Source organism: Cricetulus griseus, chromosome 2 (genome assembly GCF_003668045.3).
Source record: "Cricetulus griseus strain 17A/GY chromosome 2, alternate assembly CriGri-PICRH-1.0, whole genome shotgun sequence".
NCBI lineage: Eukaryota > Metazoa > Chordata > Mammalia > Rodentia > Cricetidae > Cricetulus > Cricetulus griseus.
In genome coordinates, this window is record NC_048595.1 from 29521784 (window position 1) to 29543596 (window position 21813).

At 39.9% G+C, this 21813-nt stretch overlaps 1 protein-coding gene across 10 annotated transcripts in view; it reads left to right on the forward strand.

Moving 5' to 3' along the window:
• Positions 1-21813, forward strand: part of Macf1 (microtubule actin crosslinking factor 1) — a 329681-nt gene that overhangs the window by 195721 nt on the left and 112147 nt on the right. For 6 of the 10 annotated variants that reach the window (XM_035439636.1, XM_035439638.1, XM_035439635.1 and 3 more), the window contains exons 30-39: positions 1527-1610; positions 2787-2894; positions 3038-3136; positions 5606-5758; positions 6043-6131; positions 9281-9416; positions 13555-18888; positions 19784-19933; positions 21126-21341; positions 21457-21606. In XM_035439636.1, the coding sequence (XP_035295527.1) occupies positions 1527-1610; positions 2787-2894; positions 3038-3136; positions 5606-5758; positions 6043-6131; positions 9281-9416; positions 13555-18888; positions 19784-19933; positions 21126-21341; positions 21457-21606 (6519 nt within the window). The remainder of the gene's footprint in view (positions 1-1526; positions 1611-2786; positions 2895-3037; positions 3137-5605; positions 5759-6042; positions 6132-9280; positions 9417-13554; positions 18889-19783; positions 19934-21125; positions 21342-21456; positions 21607-21813) is intronic. The other 4 variants (XM_035439644.1, XM_035439641.1, XM_035439642.1 and 1 more) reach the window with 1 other exon arrangement.

Genomic DNA, 21813 nt, shown 5'->3' on the forward strand with positions numbered 1-21813 from the left:
AGCAATAGTGTCACATGCCTTTAATGCCAACTCTGGGAAGGCAGAGATAGGTGGATCTCAGTGCTAGGACAGCCAGAGGTGTTATACAGAGAAACTCTGTCTTGTAAAAACCAAAACAAACAAGCAAACAAAACTAAATAAAAAGAAAAAGGTACTGCTAAAATTTAGGTCAGAGAGAGACCCATCAGGTTCTTCAATCCTGAATTTCTATATTGAAATTATTAGACATCTTCATCTTTTGGAGGGGTGGGGGGGTTGTTTGTTTGTTTTGTTGTTCTGAGACAGGGTTTCTGTGTGTAGCTTTGGAGCCTGTCCTGAAACTCACTTTTGTAGACCAGGCTGGCCTCGAACTCACAGAGATCTGCCTGCCTCTGCCTCCCAAGTGCTAGGATTAAAGGCATGCACCACCAATGCCCAGCTTGTTTCTTGATAGTTGAACTGTAGGATTTGGAAGAAAATTCATTTAGAGCATTTTAAGTAAATGAGATCTGGAGTTTAATTGCTTTGATTACAGTCGTGATTTACATACCTTCTAAGTTATAAAATTTTGAAGAAATTAATTACCTTTCAGTATTCTACTTCCTTTGTTAATCCCACTGATTGACAATTAAGACCATTACCACAGTTGAAAGCCAAATTTGAAGCAAGCTTTAATTAAATACTGGCCAGATCCATACCCAGGTTCCTCTTAAATTGTCCAGGATCATAGTTTGCAGCAGCTTAAGGAAAACCCATAATTCATTTCATTTCCCATCGAGAATTAATTGTGTTTCCCATCAGGTCCAATTAGGGGCAAGTGTACATCCTGACATACTTTCTGCCCTCCCACCCACATGTGGTCAATCCCATCCAGTGCAGATTGGTCAAACAAACTTATTAGGAGAGTAAAAAACATGTGGCTTGTTATCATCCATAAACAGTAGCCTCCAGCATTTCTGTTCTTGGGCCAGGGGCTTGCAGATCAGAGGCATTTTTATTTCCTGAATCTTTAAGGCATAGTAGTTATCCTTAAAATAGATAGTTTATTATTCCTTTAGCCTGCCTGATGAAGTTATTGCAAGGATTACTTGAAGTTGTACATGTAAATATTAAAGGGGTGTGTGCTCAGAATGTGGCTCCCAGACCAGCAGCAGTATCACCTGAACAGTGTTAGAAATCCAGGTTCCTTGCTGGGCGTTGGTGGCACACTTCTTTAATCCCGGCACTCGGGAGGCAGAGGGCAGGCAAATCTCTGTGAGTTCAAGACCAGCCTGGTCTACAAGAGCTAGTTCCAGGACAGCCTCCAAAGCCATAGAGAAACCCTGCCTCAAAAAACCAAAAAGAAAAAGAAAAGAAAAAAAAAAAGAAATCCAGGTTCCTGGACCCAACTCAAGATCTGCAGGCCTAGCCCTTCAGTCTGTGTCTTAACTAGTCTTTCTGAGTTTAATGGTTCTAAGGTTTGAGAATCACTGCCTTAGAATATAGTAAGTTCTCACTGCTTAGTCATGATAATCTCAATGGTAATGTTGTGATATTTTGGTTCCTAGGATCTGTTTGCAGAAATCGAGAGAAATCAGACAAAACTGGACCAATGTCAAAAATTTTCCCAGCAATATTCCACTATTGTGAAGGTAACTATACCATATCCCAGAAGAAATAAATGATCTCCAGTTTAGGAAAATATCACCAGCCCGGTAGGTCCTTTTCTGGACAGATGATGTAGAGCTCCTCTAGAGGCTGCCCCTCCTTAGGGTTGTCTCTCAGACAGTAGTGTCTGCATCACCTGAGACACTGCTTGAAATGCCCTCACATGTATTGAATCTGATTCCACATTTCATAAGCGTCCCTAGATGGTTTCTACACATGTTGATGTTTGAGAAACTGGGGTCTCTATCCTTGAAAGATTTTGGTCAGAGGAACAAGGTGAATATTTCCTTTTTAGAAAAGGTAGCAGGAGCAGATGAAAGTAGAAGTGGTGAAGATAAATGAGGCACTATTTTTCCTCTTTGAACTTCAATTTCCCCAAAAGTGAGTTCAAAGAATTGGACATCAAATCACAGGTTGGAAATTCAGAATTTAGCAAGGTATGGCCCACAGGCTGAATCTAGGCTGTACACTTTTTGTTTTGTTTTTTGAGACACATTTCTCTGTGTCTTGGAACTCTATAGACCAAGCTGGCCTTGAACTCACAAAGATCCTCCTGCCTCTGTCTCCCAAGTGCTGGGATGAAAGATATGTGCCACCACGTACTTGTTATTATATGTCCAATGGGGGAAAAAGAATGAAGAAACTTAAAACCATAATATATTATGATACTTAATAAGAACTAGGCAGTGGATATAGTTCAGTTGTCAGATAGCTTACCTACTGTGAGCCTCTGGCTTCAATTTCTGGTATAACATAAGACTGAATATGGCAGTGCACACCTATAATACCAGCATTTGAGAGTGTAGGCAGGAGAATCAGGATTCAAGGCCAAATTTTTTGCTATACAAAGAGTTTGAGACCACCCTAGGCTATATGAGACCTTGGCCAATAAATAAAGTGCTAAGAGCTTAAAATTTCATTGTAAGTAAATTATATTGCAACAGTGATTTTCCTTCATTTCCATACTGTAAATGGAAGCCAAATTCATTTCTAGAGACAGAATTAGTATTTCTGACAGGCACAATGGCCCAATATTTGCCAACCTATATAGACTGAACAAACACCAAGCATAGTCCAGCAACAAAGTACTATGGTTTTGTTGTATGATGTGTTAGCTATGAAGTCCTAAGCAAAGGTAGTCAAATTTCTCCTTCTCTTAGGACTATGAGTTGCAGTTGATGACATACAAGGCCTTTGTGGAATCACAACAGAAATCCCCTGGCAAGCGCCGCCGCATGCTCTCCTCATCTGATGCCATCACACAGGAGGTGAGCAGCAGGGGAGGGGATGCCACCATCTTCCCTTAAGAAAGGATATTCAATTGTGTCACCTTTCTGTTGTCCTTATTTTCAATTGTTGAAGTTTACTTCCCCGGCAGATAACTTACCTAAATTGTTCTTTTAAACTTTAGTTCATGGACTTGAGGACTCGATACACAGCTTTGGTGACATTAACAACTCAGCATGTAAAATATATCAGTGATGCTCTCCGGCGCTTGGAGGAGGAAGAGGTGAGGATAGTTGGGTTCTAATTCTTCTTGAAATTATGATAAAAAATGCTATGCCTCACCAGACATGGTGGCTCATGCCTTTAATCCCAGCAGAGGAGTCAGGAGCAGGTGGATCTGTGAGTTTGAGGCCAGCCTGGTCATACAGAGTCAGTTCTAGGACAGCCAGTGCTACACAAAGAAACTCTGTCTTGATAAACTAACAACAAAAATCTGTGCCTCAAACAGAGGCAGTAGCTCAGTAGTAGAGCTTGTACCTAACATGTGCCAAATCCGCAAGCTGATCCCTATATCTTATCTTTTAAAAGGTAACATTCACGAAGTCAATCCAGAAGTTACAGTGATCATGTTCTAAAAAGTTTGCTTGTTGATTAATACTAAACCAGTTATGCTAGGGGAAATAGTAGCTTTCCACAAGCCTCAGATTCATAATACAGCCTTGTTTTATATATATTTTTGTTTAAAGACACTTTTATTTAATGTGTATTATTGGTTCTTGCAAGCACTATAATTGTTTTCTGCAAAATGTTTATCATAGATATAAGATTTATCCCTAAGGCATATCATAGCCCTCTTAGGCTTAGGAATAATAAACAACACTTCAGCATTTACCTATAGCCACTTAAAAGAAGGTGTCACCAAGAAAAAGAAGCATGGTGAAAAGGGTGGTATGGAATAGATTGAAAAGTACAATGGTGTATATAGTATTAGTTTTCTGTGGCTGTGATAAAAATACCATGACCAAAAGCAACATGGGGAAGAAGGTTTATTTTGTTTTACAGTTTCATAAGAATAGAGTCCATCATGGTGACAGGAGCAGGAAGTTGTTTGGTAACATTTTCATCTTCACATAGGAAACAGACTGCAAAGTGGGAAGAGGTTATAAACACCCAGTGTTCATCCCTAGTGACACACCTCCAGCAAGGCTCCCCTTCCCAAAGATTCTATTCCCTCCTTGTAACAGCACCACCTACGGGAGACCAAGTGATCAAATGCCTTTGGGGAATATTCTCATTCAAACCACCATACATTATGACAACTAAAACCTTAGCTAATGACATGGACATTGAGCAACTACTGTTTCTTTATTATTCAGTGCTTCATTTGTGAGTAACTTTTGAAATTTCAAATAAATTTTAGTGGTTGAGATTTTCCAAATACAAATGTACAGATATATCCATCATTTCTACCTTTAAGTATCTTTGTCAGAGAAGGATGTGACTTAGTTGCTTTTCCATTGCTATGATATGATACCATGACTAAGGCAAATTATAGAAGAGTTTATTTGGGGCTTACAGTTTCAGAGGGTTAGAGTCCATGACTGTCATGGCAGAAAACATGGCAGCAGGTAGGCAGGCATAGTACTGAAGCAGTGGCTGAGAGTTCATATGGATCCCAAAAGGAAGAAGCAGAGCACACACTGTAGAAATGACAAGTGTCTTTTGAAACTTCAAAGCCTGCCCCCAATGACTCACCTCTTCTAACAAGGCCATACCTCCTAATCCTTCCCCATCCTATCAACTGGGGACCAAGATTCATCAAAACATGAATCTCTGGATGCCATTCTCATTCAAAGCACTCCAGAATATAAGCAGAAATCTTCAGTAAAGTATAATTTGTTAGAGGAACATGTTGGAAATCTCTGTAGTTTGTATACTGGAATGCTGTGACACTATTAAAATTAACATAATAGATTTAAGTGAATTGACATAGAAAGCAATTTATGATATATTAAAATAGAATGATTTCAGTAAAAACTATGTATACAACAAAGGTAAAACATGACATAGGAAAAATTTTAGAAATGTGTATTTTTTATTTTTGGTTTTATTGCTGTGAAGAAACACCATGATCATGGTTATTCTTATAAAGGAAAACATTTATTTGGGGACTGGTTTGCAGTTCAGAGTTTTAGCCCATTATCACCATGGTGGGAAGAATGGTGGCATGCAGGCAGACTTGGTGCTGGAGAAAGAGTTCTCCATCTAGCCCAACAGGCAGCAGGAAGAGAATTGAGATATTAGGCCTGACTTGAGCTTCTAAAAACCTCAAAGCCCACCCTCAGTGACATAATTCCTCCAATAAGACCACACCTACTCCAAGTGCCACTCCCTATGGGCCTATGGGGGCCATTTTTATTCAAACCAATACAGTATGTTTATAAACTTATGGAGAAATAAGTCTAGTATATAGAATATGCATTCAAGCTTTGGTGCTATGTAATAAGCATGCAATCATTTGTCACCATAAAAGTCTATGCAAGTTTGGTTTTCAAATAATCAAGCACTCATAGACATGCCAAGGAAATTAGTGATACATGATCTTTTGCTCATTATATCAGTGGTTACTCCATGTAGTCTCTCTGTTCACTTATGCTTCTAAAACTTAAGAAAATAAGCAAGATTCTGTATATAAAGGGTATTATATTTCCTGAGGCTGACCACAGTACCAACTTTCTATTTCCTGTTGTAGAAAGTAGTAGAAGAAGAAAAACAGGAACATGTGGAGAAGGTTAAAGAACTCTTGGGTTGGGTGTCTACCCTGGCAAGAAATACACAAGGAACAGCTACCTCATCCCACACCGGTGTACCCACAGACATTGAAAAGGCCATTTTGGAACAGCAGGTTAGTGGAAAGCCCATCTCTCTCTGTCCAGGTGGAATCATTCATTAGGGAAACAATTCCATGGCCACTCCAGAGACAATTATTACTTTAGAAAAGGCTAACTGTCAAGGCTTACAGCAACTTCAGCTGCCTTATTTGTGCACTTAACTGTTTTAAACATCTTTGCCTGTTTGTAATGTTTGACTTAGGTTGTATTTTCTCCTTTGGTTTTGAAGTTTATTTGAAATCATGCTTCACTTCTTTAAGTCTTGAATTTGAAAGTTTCTTTTTATTTCTACTACTAGGTTCTGGCAGAAGAGCTGACAACCAAGAAAGAACAAGTTTCTGAGGCCATTAAAACTTCACAGATCTTCTTGGCCAAGCATGGTCATAAGTGAGTATGACCCTTTCAACTGACTGAATCTTAGGTTTGTGATGAGAAGTTAGACTGGAGAATTTCTTACAACAAAAGCCAATTTTCATGAGCCTTGTAGTTTGTACTGAGGGATTTTTTTTTTTGTTGGTTTTTTGACTTGGTAGATATGGGGATTAATTTTAAGCATAATTGGCTTGGGATCAAGGGAGAGAAAGGACGAGAGGCAAGAGGCTGTCCTGATAATAAATGCAAAAAATGCAATAGATTATAGATTCAGGAGGTGTTACCGAGCCAGCAAGATGATTCAGTGCATAAAGTTGCTTGCTACCAAGCCTGATAACCTGAATTCAATACCCAGGACCCACAAGGTAGAAGTAGAGAATTGATTTCCCCAATTAACTTCTGACTTCCATATGTATGAGCATGTGCCTGTGCTTATGTACATACAATCAATAAATGTGTAAAATTAAAAAAAAAAAAAGATATTAAGGATAAGTCATGCCTTATGTAGACTCACCAAAGATTGCCAATGGGCAGCTACATAGCAAGTTTGGAATGAATAACAGAAATCTAAAAGGACAAAGATTTAAGTTATTAATGTAGTAAAAATCATAAGGCTAAATTAACCCTAAAGACTTTCTCAGGTCGACAGGCGTTGGTGGCTCAAGCCTTTAATCCCAGCATTCAGGAGGCAGAGGTAGGCAGATCTCTGTGAGTCTGAAGCCAGCCTGGTCTACCGAGAGAGTTCCAGGACAGGCTCCAAAACAATACAGAGAAACCCTGTCTCGAAAAACCAAAAAATAAAAAAGCCTTTCAGGTCTCTCAGCTTATAAAGGAAATTTCAGAGAAGGAATAGGAAAATGTTAGTAAATAATACCTCAGAACTCAAGAAAGTTCCAAAGAGGAGGGAGGGCTTAAAAGCCAAGACAGGTTGATGAATATCTAATACATTTGGCAGTTGGAACTTTTTGGTGGCACTGATAAAAAGTCAATGGGTGAGTTCAGAGTCAACATGATGAGCAGTAAATAAATTAGAGGTGAGGGGGTTGTGTGTCGTGAGGGGGTTGTGTGTCGTTACCCGGCATGTCTCAGCTTTAACCCACTACAGCCATGAGGTTCTACCTGAGTGGGGCGGTGTGGAACTGGAAGCTCCTAGCAACCCAGCCACAAAGACCAAACACAGGCATCTTGTCATCTTCAGAGAGCTCTCAGTTCCATGTTGTAGAACTGGAGTCATTTCTTTATTAGCCATCTTTTCTGGTGTTTCTTAACCATCCTGCCATGACCACGAGGGAACCATCTCTCTTTGTTCTCCTCTCTCCTCTGGTCACTTGCCCCTAACCCAGTTACTCACACACCTCTCACCTTCTCCCAGGTGAGGGCCTTTCCAGATGCTTAGGCACATAGAGATGCAAATAAGAGACATATTACCCTGAGGCCATGGTAAACAATAGTAGCCTTACTGGCATTAACAATACAATAGTGGGCCGGAGCTTTCAGGTGCTCCATGTTTACAAAAGCTAGAGACTGGACCCCAAAATATTCCATAACAGAATTATTCGGTCCCCCACAGTTGTGATACTGAAATTTGATTCCTTTCATTACTCATGGTCATGGAAAGGAGGAGCTAATAGAAAGGAGGGGGAGAGAGAGGTTGGAATTAATGAGCAGCTAGGAAGTACAACCTTAATTAGGAGTTCAGATAGCTTTTCCCCTGTGATCTGAGGATACAGATAGGCTCAGCAAAGGTGTGCACAAAGGTAATTTGTCAAGCGTGAAATTCAAAAGTAAGAGAAGTCATATCTAGTGGTCTACGTGTATTTATTAAAGATTAGAATGGTGTTCAGGAGCTCAGACTAAATGACAAGGGATTAACTGGGACCTCTCACTTGGATTTTCTGAGGGAACTACTAAGGGCCAGTTAAAATTACAAGCCAGTAGGATCTCTATGTGACTATGGGGTACCCTTTGCACACTGGATATATTTTGCAGCATGTGACTCTTAGAGGTCTGGTTATTATCGTGTTAATGAATGGACAGATAAGGGTAATATTAAGAATCTGATTACAAAAATCCACTGCAGGGTTTGGATACTAAAGATAAACTGAAGATAAGTAGATGATAGGTTAAGAGCAATTTGAAGAGCCAGAGAAGGCATGGGGAATCTCACTGAGTTTGTAGGTAATTCTAACATAAATCAATATAGTTCATTCTCAGAATTAGTATTGGGGGGGGCAACTTTTAGGATTCAATAGATTCAAGTTGTGAACCTCTAAGAAGACAGGAAATGAATGGACTTGGTGACAAACACATGATGGTTTTAGTTACATATATAATATCTTGTTTCCTAGAAAAAGTTCTAAAGCAAATGTGGTTGAATAGTAAAATTTTGAGTTGAATAAGCTACTGAATGGTGGTCACCAGCTCAAGCTCACCCAGCCTGGGCTACAAAGACCTTGTCGTTTAAAAATGAAACACAAAGCAAACAGACAAAAATGTCTAAATTTGGGGAGGAGAGACAAGGGGAGTGTGATGAGGAATATGCTCAACAGATACATCCATATACAAAGGCTTTAAAAATAAGAAAAGTGGGGCCTGGGGAGATGACTCAGAGGTTAAGAGCAGTGGCTGCTCTTCCAGAGGACCCTAGTTCAACTCCCAGCACCCACATGGCAGTTCACAGTTCTTTGTGGCTCAGGTTCCAATGCATGTAAAATAAATAAATAGATAATTTTTTTAAAAATTAGAAAAGTTACAGATGACTAGGTAGATAATAGGTGAGATTTATAATTTGTTAGTTTCTTTAAACTGAGACTAACCATAGGAAAAGTAACATATAAAGTAGGATTTTATCATACATTTTGAGGCCTAAGAATTTAAATGTAGAATGATGTTATATTATTTCAGCATCCAAATATGTTGTGTATGGGTAAGGCTAAGGTATTGAAGAGATCATTTTGATTGGGGTTTACAGAATTACAAGTAAAGAGTTATTTAGCATTAACATCACCAAGAGTCATAGAAGGATACGGGTGAGATGCCAGAGTTGAGTATAGGAGACTGACTATGTCCAGATAATCCAGTCATGGCAACAATATAACAGTTTTTGATTATAGTTTGGAGAATTTTTTTCCCCTGAGAAAGATGTAATGCTCTTCATCTTCTAGGCTCTCAGAAAAAGAGAAGGAACAGATCTCTGATCAGTTGAGTGCCCTGAACAAGGCTTACCATGATCTTTGTGATGGCTCTGCAAACCAACTCCAGCAGCTCCAAAGCGAGTTGGCTCAGCAGACAGAACAAAAGGTATTTTTAGTTTTGGGATCCATATATTATGGGTGCTGTTTAAATGGTATGAAAGTGGCTTTGTTGATTGAGAGTCCTGTTCACTAGCTTTCCATGACCAATGTGACCAATATTTAACCTCACCTTAGCAGCCATTTGTCATGTGTTTCTTTACTGGGGTTCCATGTTGTGTTGGTCAGTGAAAAACACTATAGGGCACTTACAACAGACCCTCTAGGTCTGGTTCACTCCCACCTCCACCCACACTTTATCATTGCACATCAGAGCAGTTAAGGAGAACTTAAATTCTGTGTTGTATCTGTTGACAGACAGATAATAAGATTATGCCTTTGTGACATTGTTACCCAAGAGTTGATAGCCAAGAGTTGTGGATATTGGCAAGAAAATGCTTATAAACGTCTTCCCTCTATAGAGTGACCAGAGAGAAATGTTACTTTAAAACAACCTGGTACATTTGCTTCACTGACTGAGACGCTGGCTCCCCTTACCCATTGTCATCCCATCATGAAGCACAGTTACCGGTTCTTACCTCACGTTTATTTTTGTATTACATGAAAGTCATTATAGTTGCTGTTGGTTGTCTTAAATTCTTCATGGATACTTATGTGTGTGTGTACATTTAACCAAATTATATTCATGTGTCTCTGGGATATACATGTGTGTTTGCCTGCTTATTTCCTGTGTTGTGAAGCAATGGCCAGTTCATGTGGGGAAGGTTAATATGTGGTAAATCACATTTGATCTACATGATGCCCAAAATGATTATTCAAACAAAATATATCTTGATTCTGGCCCATGTATGTAAATTTATAAATTCATAAAATCTACAGGATAGAACCAGCCCTGCTTTGACTATATCCCCCCCCCCAAAATGTGCTGGTGTAAAATTTTCTGTATAATGTAGCCCACTTCTAATGGCTTGTTGCTTCACCATATAAGGGAGTATGTGAAAAGTTTTAACAATTGCTTGCTGAGAACATCCAGTTCTCATTTTTGAAGGGCAAAAAAGGGGGTGGGGGATGAGAGCGAAAAAGACAAGCTGCTGAGCACCTCTACATTGAGCATGATGTGTCCCTGTACTGTGTGTGTTTCATGTAAAGTATTGTTCTGATTAACTGACATCCTTGCTTACAAGTTTCACTAACCCTTTGGAGTTTAAGCACAAATGCACAAAGGGAAAAGAGGACGACCTGTTTGGGGTTCTTTTTTGCAAAAACAAACAGTCGCATGCTGGACGCTAACACCAAGCTTACACTGTGTGTGTGACACGGCTGAGCTGCTCCATAAGGCTCTCTCTTACCTGCTGAGGCGGGCCCCGCAGTTTGGGTAAGTAGAAGCCCATTGTGTTTTCTTTCTGTTTCTCCCCCTGTCTTTTACTGCTCATCTGGGTCAGACTGTCCGTGTTTGGTAGACTGAATTTCTCTGGATTACTTCCCAACTCAGTGCTGCCTGCCTGTCCTCCAGTTATGAGGGTGTTGGGAAGAATTATGAAGGCTTTTCTCTGTGACTCAATTCCAGGCTTTTCTTCAATGTTAGCATTTTTGAGATTATGAATCTTACAGAAAAAGTTGGAAATTTTCAGCGGTCTTCCCTTTTGTCATAATATCTCTTTCTCAGCAGGCTTTAAATGGTTTTTTGTTTGTTTGGTTTGGTTTGGTTTGGTTTGGGTTGGGTTTTTCAAGACAGGGTTTCTCTGTATTGCTTTGGAGCCTGTCCTGGAACTCTTTCTCTAAACCAGGCTGGCATTGAATGCACAGAGATCTGCCTGCCTCTGCCTCCCAAGTGTTGGGATTAAAGGCATATACCAATGCCCGGCTTAAATGTTATTTTAAAAAGGAGTTTTTTTAGGTAATGCAAGAGACATAACACCAGTAAGCTTTTTTTTTTTTTTCAATCTCTATAAAATAGACAGACACATAATAGATTTGTATAATATGTGTGTTTTACTTATACAAGTTGAAGCCGATCCTACAGAAAATATGGTGGAGGAAGAATAGCAAATAATATTTTATATAATATATGGAATTATGTCAATAATATGCCATCAATACAATGAGCATATACAATGAGGTGAAGAAATAAAATCCCTCTTTGCTATTTGTTCTACATGTTCATGTGCTGTCACTATGCTTGAAATCCTTGTGTAGTCTTGTGTAGAATACAGCCTAATGGTGTTAAGGATTCTCTTACAATGTTATCTATTTATTTATGCAATATTTATTGCATTGCAGATACTGTCCCTATACACTGAAGGGGCAAGCTATATTTTTATGTAATTTACTTTTCATTGAGAATAGAAGTGAAATGCACTGTTAGTAGGCAGGGAAGTGATTGACAATTAAGTCAAGATTCTGTATGGGAAAAGTTATCATGAGTTAAATTAAAACAAAAAATAATACTGTCCAAAGAGGAGACATTAAAGAAAACAAAAGACAATGACAATGAAGGGCATGGTGGCATCTGCCTTTAATCCCAACACTCTGGAGGCAGAGGCAGGAGGCCGCTGTCTGTGAGTTTGAGGCCAGCATGGTCTACATAATGAATACCTCGACAGTCAGAGCTACATAATGAGACCCTGTCTCAAAAAACAAAACGAAAAAGAACTGTGAACATGGAGCACAATACAAATAACAAAGCAGTCTAGGCAGTTAAGCTCCTAGATGATTTAGAATCTGAGATAAAAGGCTTTAAATTGAGAATCAGCATCTGTTTCTAGAATTTGCAAAGTTAATTTTAACAATGTATAAAATTTACCTCATTCACTTAACTTAGAGACTAACTCCACCTTTTTTTTAAGGTGTGACTTTTTTAAGTTTAAGGTGTGACTTTTCTGTTTGCTACTTCCCAAAACCATCCAAAGAGACAGTATAATAACTCTGGAACTCAATTGTTTTGTTACCTTGGACAAGTTACCTAACACATGTCTGGTGTTCTTTTCTGCAAACTGAGATTAATCTTTTATGGGATCGTTGTGAGGATTAAATAGCATTCATCACTAAATCTAGTGGTAGTTGTCATCATGGTTGTTATATTACCTATTTTTAGCCTAGATTTGAAAAAGTGGTACTAGTAGTTTCACTGACTAAAGTCCCTAATCTGTTCCCTAACTTAACTCATTGCCTTTGGAAAAGCTAGAATTGGCCTCCAAGATAGTTAACTCAATTATACACTCTTTGAATAATATACACAGGCCCATTTATTGGGATGCACAACTACTTTGTAGCTTAAATCTCTCATCTTTTGTTTGTACTAATCTTGTCCAGAAAAAAAAAATTGCTGTTTCTAGAGCCTTCTGCATGGGTTGCAACACTGAGAAATTATACTGGAAACTGGTATGTGTCTGTAAGAACCTTTGTAATAGTTTGTTCTTGTAAATAACTGTCCATATGCTAGAGCACAGGTCAACAGTTAAGAGCACTTACTGCTCTTCCAGAAGACTTTAATTCAATTCCTAGTACCTACATCAGGCAGTTCATAATCACCTATTACTCCAGCTCTAGGGGATCTGTCACCTTTGGTCTACTAGGACTCATGCATTCATATACTCATACCCATACAACATATGCACATATTTTAAAAAAATCTTTAAAAATACTCATCCAAGGCTAGCAGTGTAACTCAGCAAGTAAAAAATGGCGACTGCCAGGCCAATCACCTGAGTTACATCTAGAGCCCACATGATGGAAGGACAGAACCAATTCCTACTAGTTGTCCTCTGACTTACACTTGTGTGCTCTGGCTCTTGAATACCTACATGAATATACATGCATACACACCACACACACTAAATAAGTAAATAAATGAGATGTAAAAATAAAAAAAATATGAATTATCTTCTTTTTTTTTTCTGCTTGCCTCTTTGTAAAGCTTATTACTCAGATATGCATAATGCTATCTCTTATCCTTCAAGCAATCTGTGAACTTCTGACCTTGTTAAACATTATGCATTTTAGAAAAATCATTTGTTAGCATGAGTGGCCTGGCTTGCATTTGATAGTTAGGATAGTTGGGACTTACCCAGGGCAGATTTTTCTTGTGATGAGAATTTTATCTGCTGTGGTTCTTTAAATAATTCCTTCCAACAGTTATGTTTTACCGTTGAGTCTGATCCAATTTTTATTTTAATTCTTTCTTTTAGGGTTGCAGAGCAGTTGCTGGGGTGATTGACCTAGGCACAGTGGAGATATTTCCCATCTTCAGAGCTATGCAAAAGGGCCTCATTGATCAAGACACAGGCCTGGTGCTCCTGGAATCCCAGGTTATCATGTCTGGCCTCATTGCCCCTGAGAACAGTGAAAAACTCTCTTTGGAAGAGGGTCTCTCCAGAAACCTCATTAACCTTCCAATGTACCAACAACTCCTGGAGCTACAGGATTCTCTGTCCTTAATAAGCAGGCTTACGGACACCCAAGTCCCCCTTTCTGTGGTGGAAGCAATTGAAAAGAAAATAATCAGTGAGAGACTTGGACTGAAAGTCTTAGAAGCTCACCTGGCAACTGGAGGTTTCAGTCTCTCCCCAAGTGAGAACTGTATTAATCTGGAAGAAGCTTTTCAGCAAGGCTTCATTTCATCACAGCTTCATTCAGTATTACAGTCTTACCTGAGATCATCCAAGAATCTGATAGACCCTAACACAGCTGAGAAAGTTGGCTTGCTGGAACTGGTGCAGAGATGTATCATCCATCAAGAGTCAGGGCTGAAATTGCTTCCTATCAAGCAGTTGGCAGGGGGAATGGTGAGCTTGAAATCAGGTCGCAAGGTTAGCATTTTCCGTGCCGTTCAGGAAGGGCTGATAGATAGGCAGGTCACTGTCCGGCTGCTGGAAGCTCAACTTTTTGCTGGTGGCATAGTAGATCCAAGAACAGGACACAGACTTACAGTGGAAGAGGCTGTGAGGCATAATTTGATTGACCAAGATATGGCATGTGCTATTCTCACAAGACAGCTTCAGACAGGAGGCATCATTGACACTGTCACAGGGAATAGGATGACTATGGATGAAGCAGTGAGCAATAATCTAGTAGCTGCTAAGACTGCCCTTGTAATTCTGGAATCCCTCTGGTCATTCATGGGGTTACTGTGGCCTGAATCTGGTGAGATCCTCCCAATTACAGATGCTCTAGAACAAGGTATTGTGTCTACTGAATTAGCACATAAAATCCTCAGTAAACGACAGCAAATTGAAGCTCTTTTTCTACCAGCAATTACGGAGATTTGGTCCTGGAAGAAAGCAACAGAGAGTGGTATCTTAGATAAAGATCTTGCCAATAACTTAAGATCAGTTTGTATCCCTGATGTGATGCCTCACATACAACTAGCAGACTCTGCAGAACAAAGCAAACTAGGTGTTGCTCCTGGTTTGCCCCCTCTGTCATGCCAAAGAGAGAAAAGATTGAGCCCTGGAGAGAAGCTGTTGTTTCAACTGATGACTCACAGCTATATTAATGCACAGACCGGGCAGAGGCTGCTTCTGTTGGATCAGGAGCTGTTAGAGATGCTAGCATCTAGAAATGAGTATCAAACAGGTCTTCCAGATGTATCTGAAATTCAACATCATAGACTAGACAGTTCTGAGGAATTGCAAGAATTGGATAATGGGAACATCTCACAAATTTCCAGTGGTAAATGTACTAGGAAGCCCTGTGAATCCCAGTTTCCTTCTCAGAACAAAGATTATCCCAATCAGCAAAACTGTACTGAAGCGAAAGGCAAAAGGATTGTTGTAGGAATAGAATGCTCTTCCGAACAGAGCCTTCAACGGGATCTGTTTGTAGGAGAACAAAAAGCAATTACTGCAAATGTTGGCACTTTGAAGGTCATAAATAAAGTCAACTTAGAGCTACAAAGTCCATTGTTAGGTACTAGAAAGGAAGAACAAACAGAAATGTTTAGCAAGGAAAGTATCAGTCAGGGACCCCTTCTTGCAGAATGTCCTGAGGATTCTGAAGGTATGCCCTTGATGCTTGACAAAGACCTTCTTTCTACTGAGAAATCAGAATGGCAAGCTCCCACAAAGACTTCCTTCACATGTCAGAAAGAACAAGTAACGATTGTCAGAACTGAATATGTTCCAAATGAAACTGGAATACCACTCAAGTCCCAAAACAAAAAGTCACAATTTCAGGTAGAGACTTCTCTACGTTTGAAATCAGAATTTAAGTCAGAAAATGGAATGAATATTAATTCTTTGGAGAAAGAGTTAAATGAAACGCGTTTGGTTAAGGATAGTCACAAACAGACCCAAGATGGACAGAGCGTTGCAGATGATCATATTGTGGTATTAGAAAACATTGGTGTAGAAGATAATGGTGGTGAGCCTCCCTTGTTGAGTAGTCATCCTTTTGAATTGCTTGAAGAAGCTACCTTAAGTACATTATCTGCACAGCTACTGGACGGTGGTATAGTTCATGAAGAAACAAGTCAAAAACTTTTGCTAAATGAAGCAATCGCTGAAGGCCTTGTGTCTAGCCACACTGCAGTGAAACTTATGGGAAAATTGAACATGTTTCGTGGCTTCTTTGACTCCCAGACCTCTGAGTCTTTGACAACTGAAGAAGTCATTGATGAAGGTCTGATGGATGAGAAATTATTACATAAGGTCCTTATGTCAGACAAAGCTATAAGTGGTATCTTAGACCCCAGAACCAACTCACTGTGCTCTGTAAAGGAGGCCGTGGCAAGTGGACTTCTTGACAAGGAGATCGCCACCAGGATTTTAGAGGGGCAGGTGGTAACTGGTGGAATTGTTGACCTAAAAAGAGGCAAAAAGCTTTCAGTAACTTTGGCCTCAAATTTTGGTTTGGTAGACAATGCTGACCACACAGAACTTATAAATCTGGAAAAGGCTACCAAAGGCAGAGATGCTGACAAAGCAGTTAAGGAGAGATTAATCGGGCTACAAATGGAAACAACAGGACTTATGGACCCTGATAGTAAAGCACCATTAACAGTTTTGCAGTCCATTGATAGAGGTCTTCTGGACAGAGAAGAAGCTGTTTCTCTCTTGGCTAAGCAAGTACTGGATGGTGGTATCATTCATCATATATCAGGGTTGAGACTTTCTGTTGATAATGCCTTTAAACATGGCTTAATTGGTGAAGATGAAGCCAGGCATCTCAAAAGAATTGAGAACTTAAACTACCATCAATTTTTTCATCCTCAAACAAAGGAACCTCTTTCCTTCTCAGAAGCCATAAAATTAGGTCTTGTTTCTCCGGAGTTGAAAAGAGAAATCCAAGAGATTCAGGACTATAGTGGGAACTTGGGGGATCTCATTTATGGCCAGAAATTGTCCTTGGCAGAAGCTAACAAAGGAGGATCCTTAGCTAATAAAACAGAATTACCTTCAGGAATAATGCATGGGGTTGTAGATCCTGAGAACTGCAAAACTATTCCCTACTCAGAATTAGTAAAGAAATGTAGGATTGACATTGAGTCTGGATGGAGATATCTTGAAGTAATCCCATTCTCTGATATTAAAGATGAGGTGAGCAACAAAGAGCTAACATTGTCTGAAGCAATTCAGCATGGAAAAGTAGACTTTGCATCTACACTGAAGGTTTTGGAAGCTCAGGCAAACACTGGTGGAATCATAGATACAGCCACGGGAAAAAGATTGACATTGGCATCAGCTATGGAACAGAAACTGTTGGATGAAAACATGGCCAGAATTATTGCTTCTCATCAGGTGTTAAGTGGAGGAATTATTGATATATATAATGATCAAAGAGTGACTTTAAAGGATGCTGTAGAGAAAAGATTTGTCAGCCCTGAACTGGCAGCTATGATCCAAGCAGATACCTTAGAAAATCAAGGTAGGACTGAAGTCTGTGAATTGAAGGGTGAATTTCCAAGAAAGGAGTCACTAGTTGAGGGAAGTTTGACCGCCAGGGGGAGTTATGAGAAAGAGGAACATGAGCAAATTGGAAGTAAGTGTGCCCGAGAAAAGGTTGAAGTAAGGATTTCTAATGGGAGAAAGACAGAAAAGGACAGGAAGATTTCATTAAAGGAGATGGAAGGCAAGTCTCATGCTGAGGAGAAAGCTTCTTTGGATAATAATGTATCTGCCAACATCGTAAGTCCTGGTGGTCTTGGAGGTGAACCTTCACACCAGGTGTTGGTGATGCATCCTGGCTCAGAAGCTTCTGATTTGAAACTCCGAGAAGTAGCTACAAGTTGCATGAGAAAGTTTGTAGATATAGAGCAGGAGAAAGTAGTGACACAAATAAAGATGATTTCTCATGTAAAGCAGTCTGCCTCAGGCCTGGATGCTGAAGAAACAACAGAATATCAAGGGGAAATGATTTCACAAGGGCAGGAATCTCATTATGAAGCAACAGGCAAATTGTTGAGTGAGCAGCCAGTGAATGTGCAGGTTAGTAAGAGAGAGAAGAGGGATATGGTTGTCAAAGAAAGTGTCCAAAAAGGCAAAGCAGCATTTGTTTCTAAAGAAAAGTTGGACCAGGGAATAACTATTAGTGAGGAACATATGAAGAGCCAGTCTATGAGAATGATTAGAAATGACAAGGGAAAAGTAACTGGTAGAGAAATGGACTCTTCTGTTTGTAAAACTGAAGGCTTCCCTTCCCAAATGACATGCAAAGATACTTCTCTAAGAAATCCAGATGGTTTAACATGCTTCAGCAAAGGAGAAATGAAAACTGTGAACCTCTGCTCAATTTTAAAACCAGGAGAAAAATTATATCAAGAAATTGCTAGTGCTGCCCAGAAGGAACCATTCTCTTCTGAGATCCCAAGACCAGAAGGACTAAACTACCAGGGATCAGATGGAGAAGCCCAAGTGTCAGACATACGCCGCATTTCCAAAAAGGATATGGCTTCCCAAAGAACCAGCAGACAGGAGACTACTGATGGCCAAGACCTATGTGCCACATCTCAGACTGAGGAGACCGAAGATAAGATTTTCCCACACAGAGATGATAAAGAAAAGTTATACCAAGAAATACCTTTGGACTCAATGAGAGCTCATAAATGGAAAGAAACAATTTCTTCTGTGGCTACAGAAGAAGCCATTCACCTAGACCGCTCAGATAGTAAAGGTCTTCATGAGGATAGCAATGGAGATCAAAAATCTAAAATAGCAAAAACCCAGGAAACAGCATTTCTAGAAGTAGTAAATCCCATCATTAGAGACCCAGAAGAAGGGTCCTCTGAAAACAGAGTGGGTCGGAAAGGACCTGGGGTCTTAGTATCCCTTTTTCCAGAGAAATTGCCCAAAGGCATATTGCAGAAGGAAAGTATAAACCAACATGATGCTGTCATTAGTCCCACTGTTTCAGAAGTCAGTGAAGAAATGTCAGTGACTCTGCCGTCTTCTACAATGAAGACAGATGAGAAGATACCTCAGGAAAAGTACAAAGAGAACCTTGGTGAGGAACAAGCTCCCTCCATGGCTGTACCTGGTGGAAAGGGGAGAGAAGGTGTAAACCCAGCTCCCTGTAGAGCAACTCAGGCAAGTACCCAATGTGTTGGGTTCTGTTTGCTTAGAGTTTAGGGGTGTTTTTGTTTGGTTTTGATTTTTGTTTTGAGGCAGGCTTTAGCTATGTGACCCTAGCTGGCCTGGTACTCATTATGTACCCCAGGGAAGCCTCAAACTTATGGTAGTCCTCTTGCCTCCCATTCTGGGATTACAGGCACACACCATCATTTCTGACTTGTAGTTTGTTTTTTAAAGATATAAGTAGCTTTAATGCTGTGATCATTTTTTTCTTCCTTTTTTGTGGTGCTTCCTAGGCAAGTACTCTACTACTAAGCTATATCCTCAGCCCTAGCTTGATGCTGTAATTCTTAATTGGATACAAAAGTCACATGTGTATAGTTCTATGCACACATACATATAAATACATACATATGTATTGTGCCATTAGCTAATTCTCTTAAGTTACCAATTCATTTATCATATATAATATAGTTATTAGAAAATTAGGCATGGCCTGTGAATGTCATTCTAAAATTTGCAGGTGTTTTTACTCGTTTTTTATTTTTGTGATTCTAGCAATCAATATATTGCCAAGACTGCTGCCTGCCCAAGAGTCCTAAAATTAGAAACTAATATTGAAACTAATTGAAAATATTGGAATGATGTTTCTTGAATCAGAATGGCTTTTAGAAATGTTTTTTTAATATGATGCTTATTTATTGGTAATTATGGACTTCTGCCCTCTGAGAAAGTCAATAAAATCACTTTGCCTTTTGTTTAGAAATGGCTCAGACAGAATAGCATATTTCATCCTGTCTCACTTGTAGTAAAAATTGCTTCTTTCTGTTGGAATAACAAAACAACTGCCTACTTTAAAAGCTGACTTGAAGGAAAACAACAGAACTTTGGTTTTATTTTGGCTCCACAGAATGTGTTTACCCGACGACTTTGTTTAGAGCATGATGAGAAGCTAGTGTCCTATCTGTCTCTGTTACGGGACATCGAAATGAGAACCAAACAGATTCAACCTTTGGGGCTTCATATGGCAGAGCTGCAGGATCTGCTGTGTCAGGCCAAGGTACGTTCTTAGACATTCTTCCATGCCCACTGCCTTCAAGATGGTGGCCCCAGCTACCTTGAATATTTCAAGCTTACAGGTGCTTTTCATGCTCTGTCATTGATAGGGTTTCTCTGTGGCTTTGGAGGCTGTCCTGGAACTAGCTCTTGTAGAACAGGCTGGTCTCAAACTCACAGAGACCCACCTGCCTCTGCCTCTGCCTCCCGAGTGCTGGGATTTAAGGTGTGTTCCACCAACGCCCGGTGTCAATTGTTTTTCTTAATCATTAACACAGTCTATATGACTCCTCAATAGAAATTCATATATTCTAGCTGTATGACACTTCCTTGTTCTTAGTTTTTATTCTCTGCAGCCCTTTTTTATCAGGGGCAGGGGCAATATTTTATTCTATTTTTACGTATATTAATTTTCCCACTAAATTTAACCTCTATTACAATCTCTTACTATATTTATTAAAATCCCTCAATCATCAAAATTCTATTTAAATTAATACAATTATTGTATAAAATCGTTGCTTCAGTTAAGAGGAAATCATCATAATAATCTACAGGAAAAATGCCAAGTAGATTGGATTATTTCCATGAGATAATCACACTACATTAAGATCAGTGGGGATACCATTCACACCATGTCAGACACTAGAGAAAAATGGCAGCAACAAACATGCAAAGACATAGCAATAACAGGATACATTCTGGGGCCAAAGCTCCCAGGGCCTTGATTATCCGAGATTCATCCATCAGTGCCTTGCATGTGGTGGGCCAATCCCCTGAAGTCAATTGCCACCTGCTGCTCCTCTGACATGGCCACCAGCACCTGGAAAAGGAGAACTGACAGTCTTAGAGAGGAGTCAAGTTGTAGTGGCCAGAGTAGTACACTGAGTCAGAAACCTAAGTTCAAGTCCTGACTATTCACCTGCAGTTTCGTGGCCTCAGAGGAAACAGTCCTTGTTTCCGCTGAGGAATGTGAATTAATGATTAGACTAGGGAACCTACTTTTCTAAGCCCTAAGTCCTGTGTAGATATGAGGTGAGTTAACAGATGTGTTCACAGCTGATTCCCAGAAGGCAAAATCACTATTCTGTACTGGGAGTTGAACCTAGGCCTTAAGCAAGGTGGCACATGCTCTGCCACTGATCCCCAGCCTCAGCACTGTTCTTGATTTTGGCGGTAACTTTACTCTGTCTCCTCAGGTATTAGACCAGGAACTGAAAGATCTGTCCACTGTGGTGAATCAGGAATTGGAGTGTGTGCATCAGATTGTTACCAGCCAGCCACAAGAAGTTCCTGTTCAGCTGTTGAAGGCCTTAGAGAAAGACGCCAAGAACCTCCAGAAGTCTCTAGATTCTGTTAGTGTCTCTTGGAGCTCCAGACTCCTCCACCTCCAGAGTGCCGTGGAAGTGAAACAGGTAGGGTCTTGGTTTGGGGTCTTTGTGCTTTGTGAGTTTTTGTTTGGTCATGTTGGGGTCTCTGAGGAATTACAAAGCCTGAGGGTTATAGTCTGACTTGCTGTTTATTTCCTAGACCACAGTGCTAAATCAGCACAAGGAACTAGAAGGCAAACTTCAAGATCTGAGGGCCTGGCTTGACAGAACCAGTCTTACTCTGAACAGCAAGGGATGTGACAGTGAAACTGATGTTGACAGCCCAAGTCACTCTCTCCAACAATATTCGGTAAACTCGTCACCCATTCCCACCATGTCCTTTGACTTATAGCACTTATTTTCCTTATGGGCAAATCAGTCTTTATACTTAATCTTTCTTAGAAAGTCTGAATTTCCCATGACTCTTCCTCTCAGTTACTCTCTGAGAGTCCAAAGAGTGGCTTTGTATTACCAACTTTATATCCTCCTTGTACTGAGCATCTAGGGTCTGTCTATT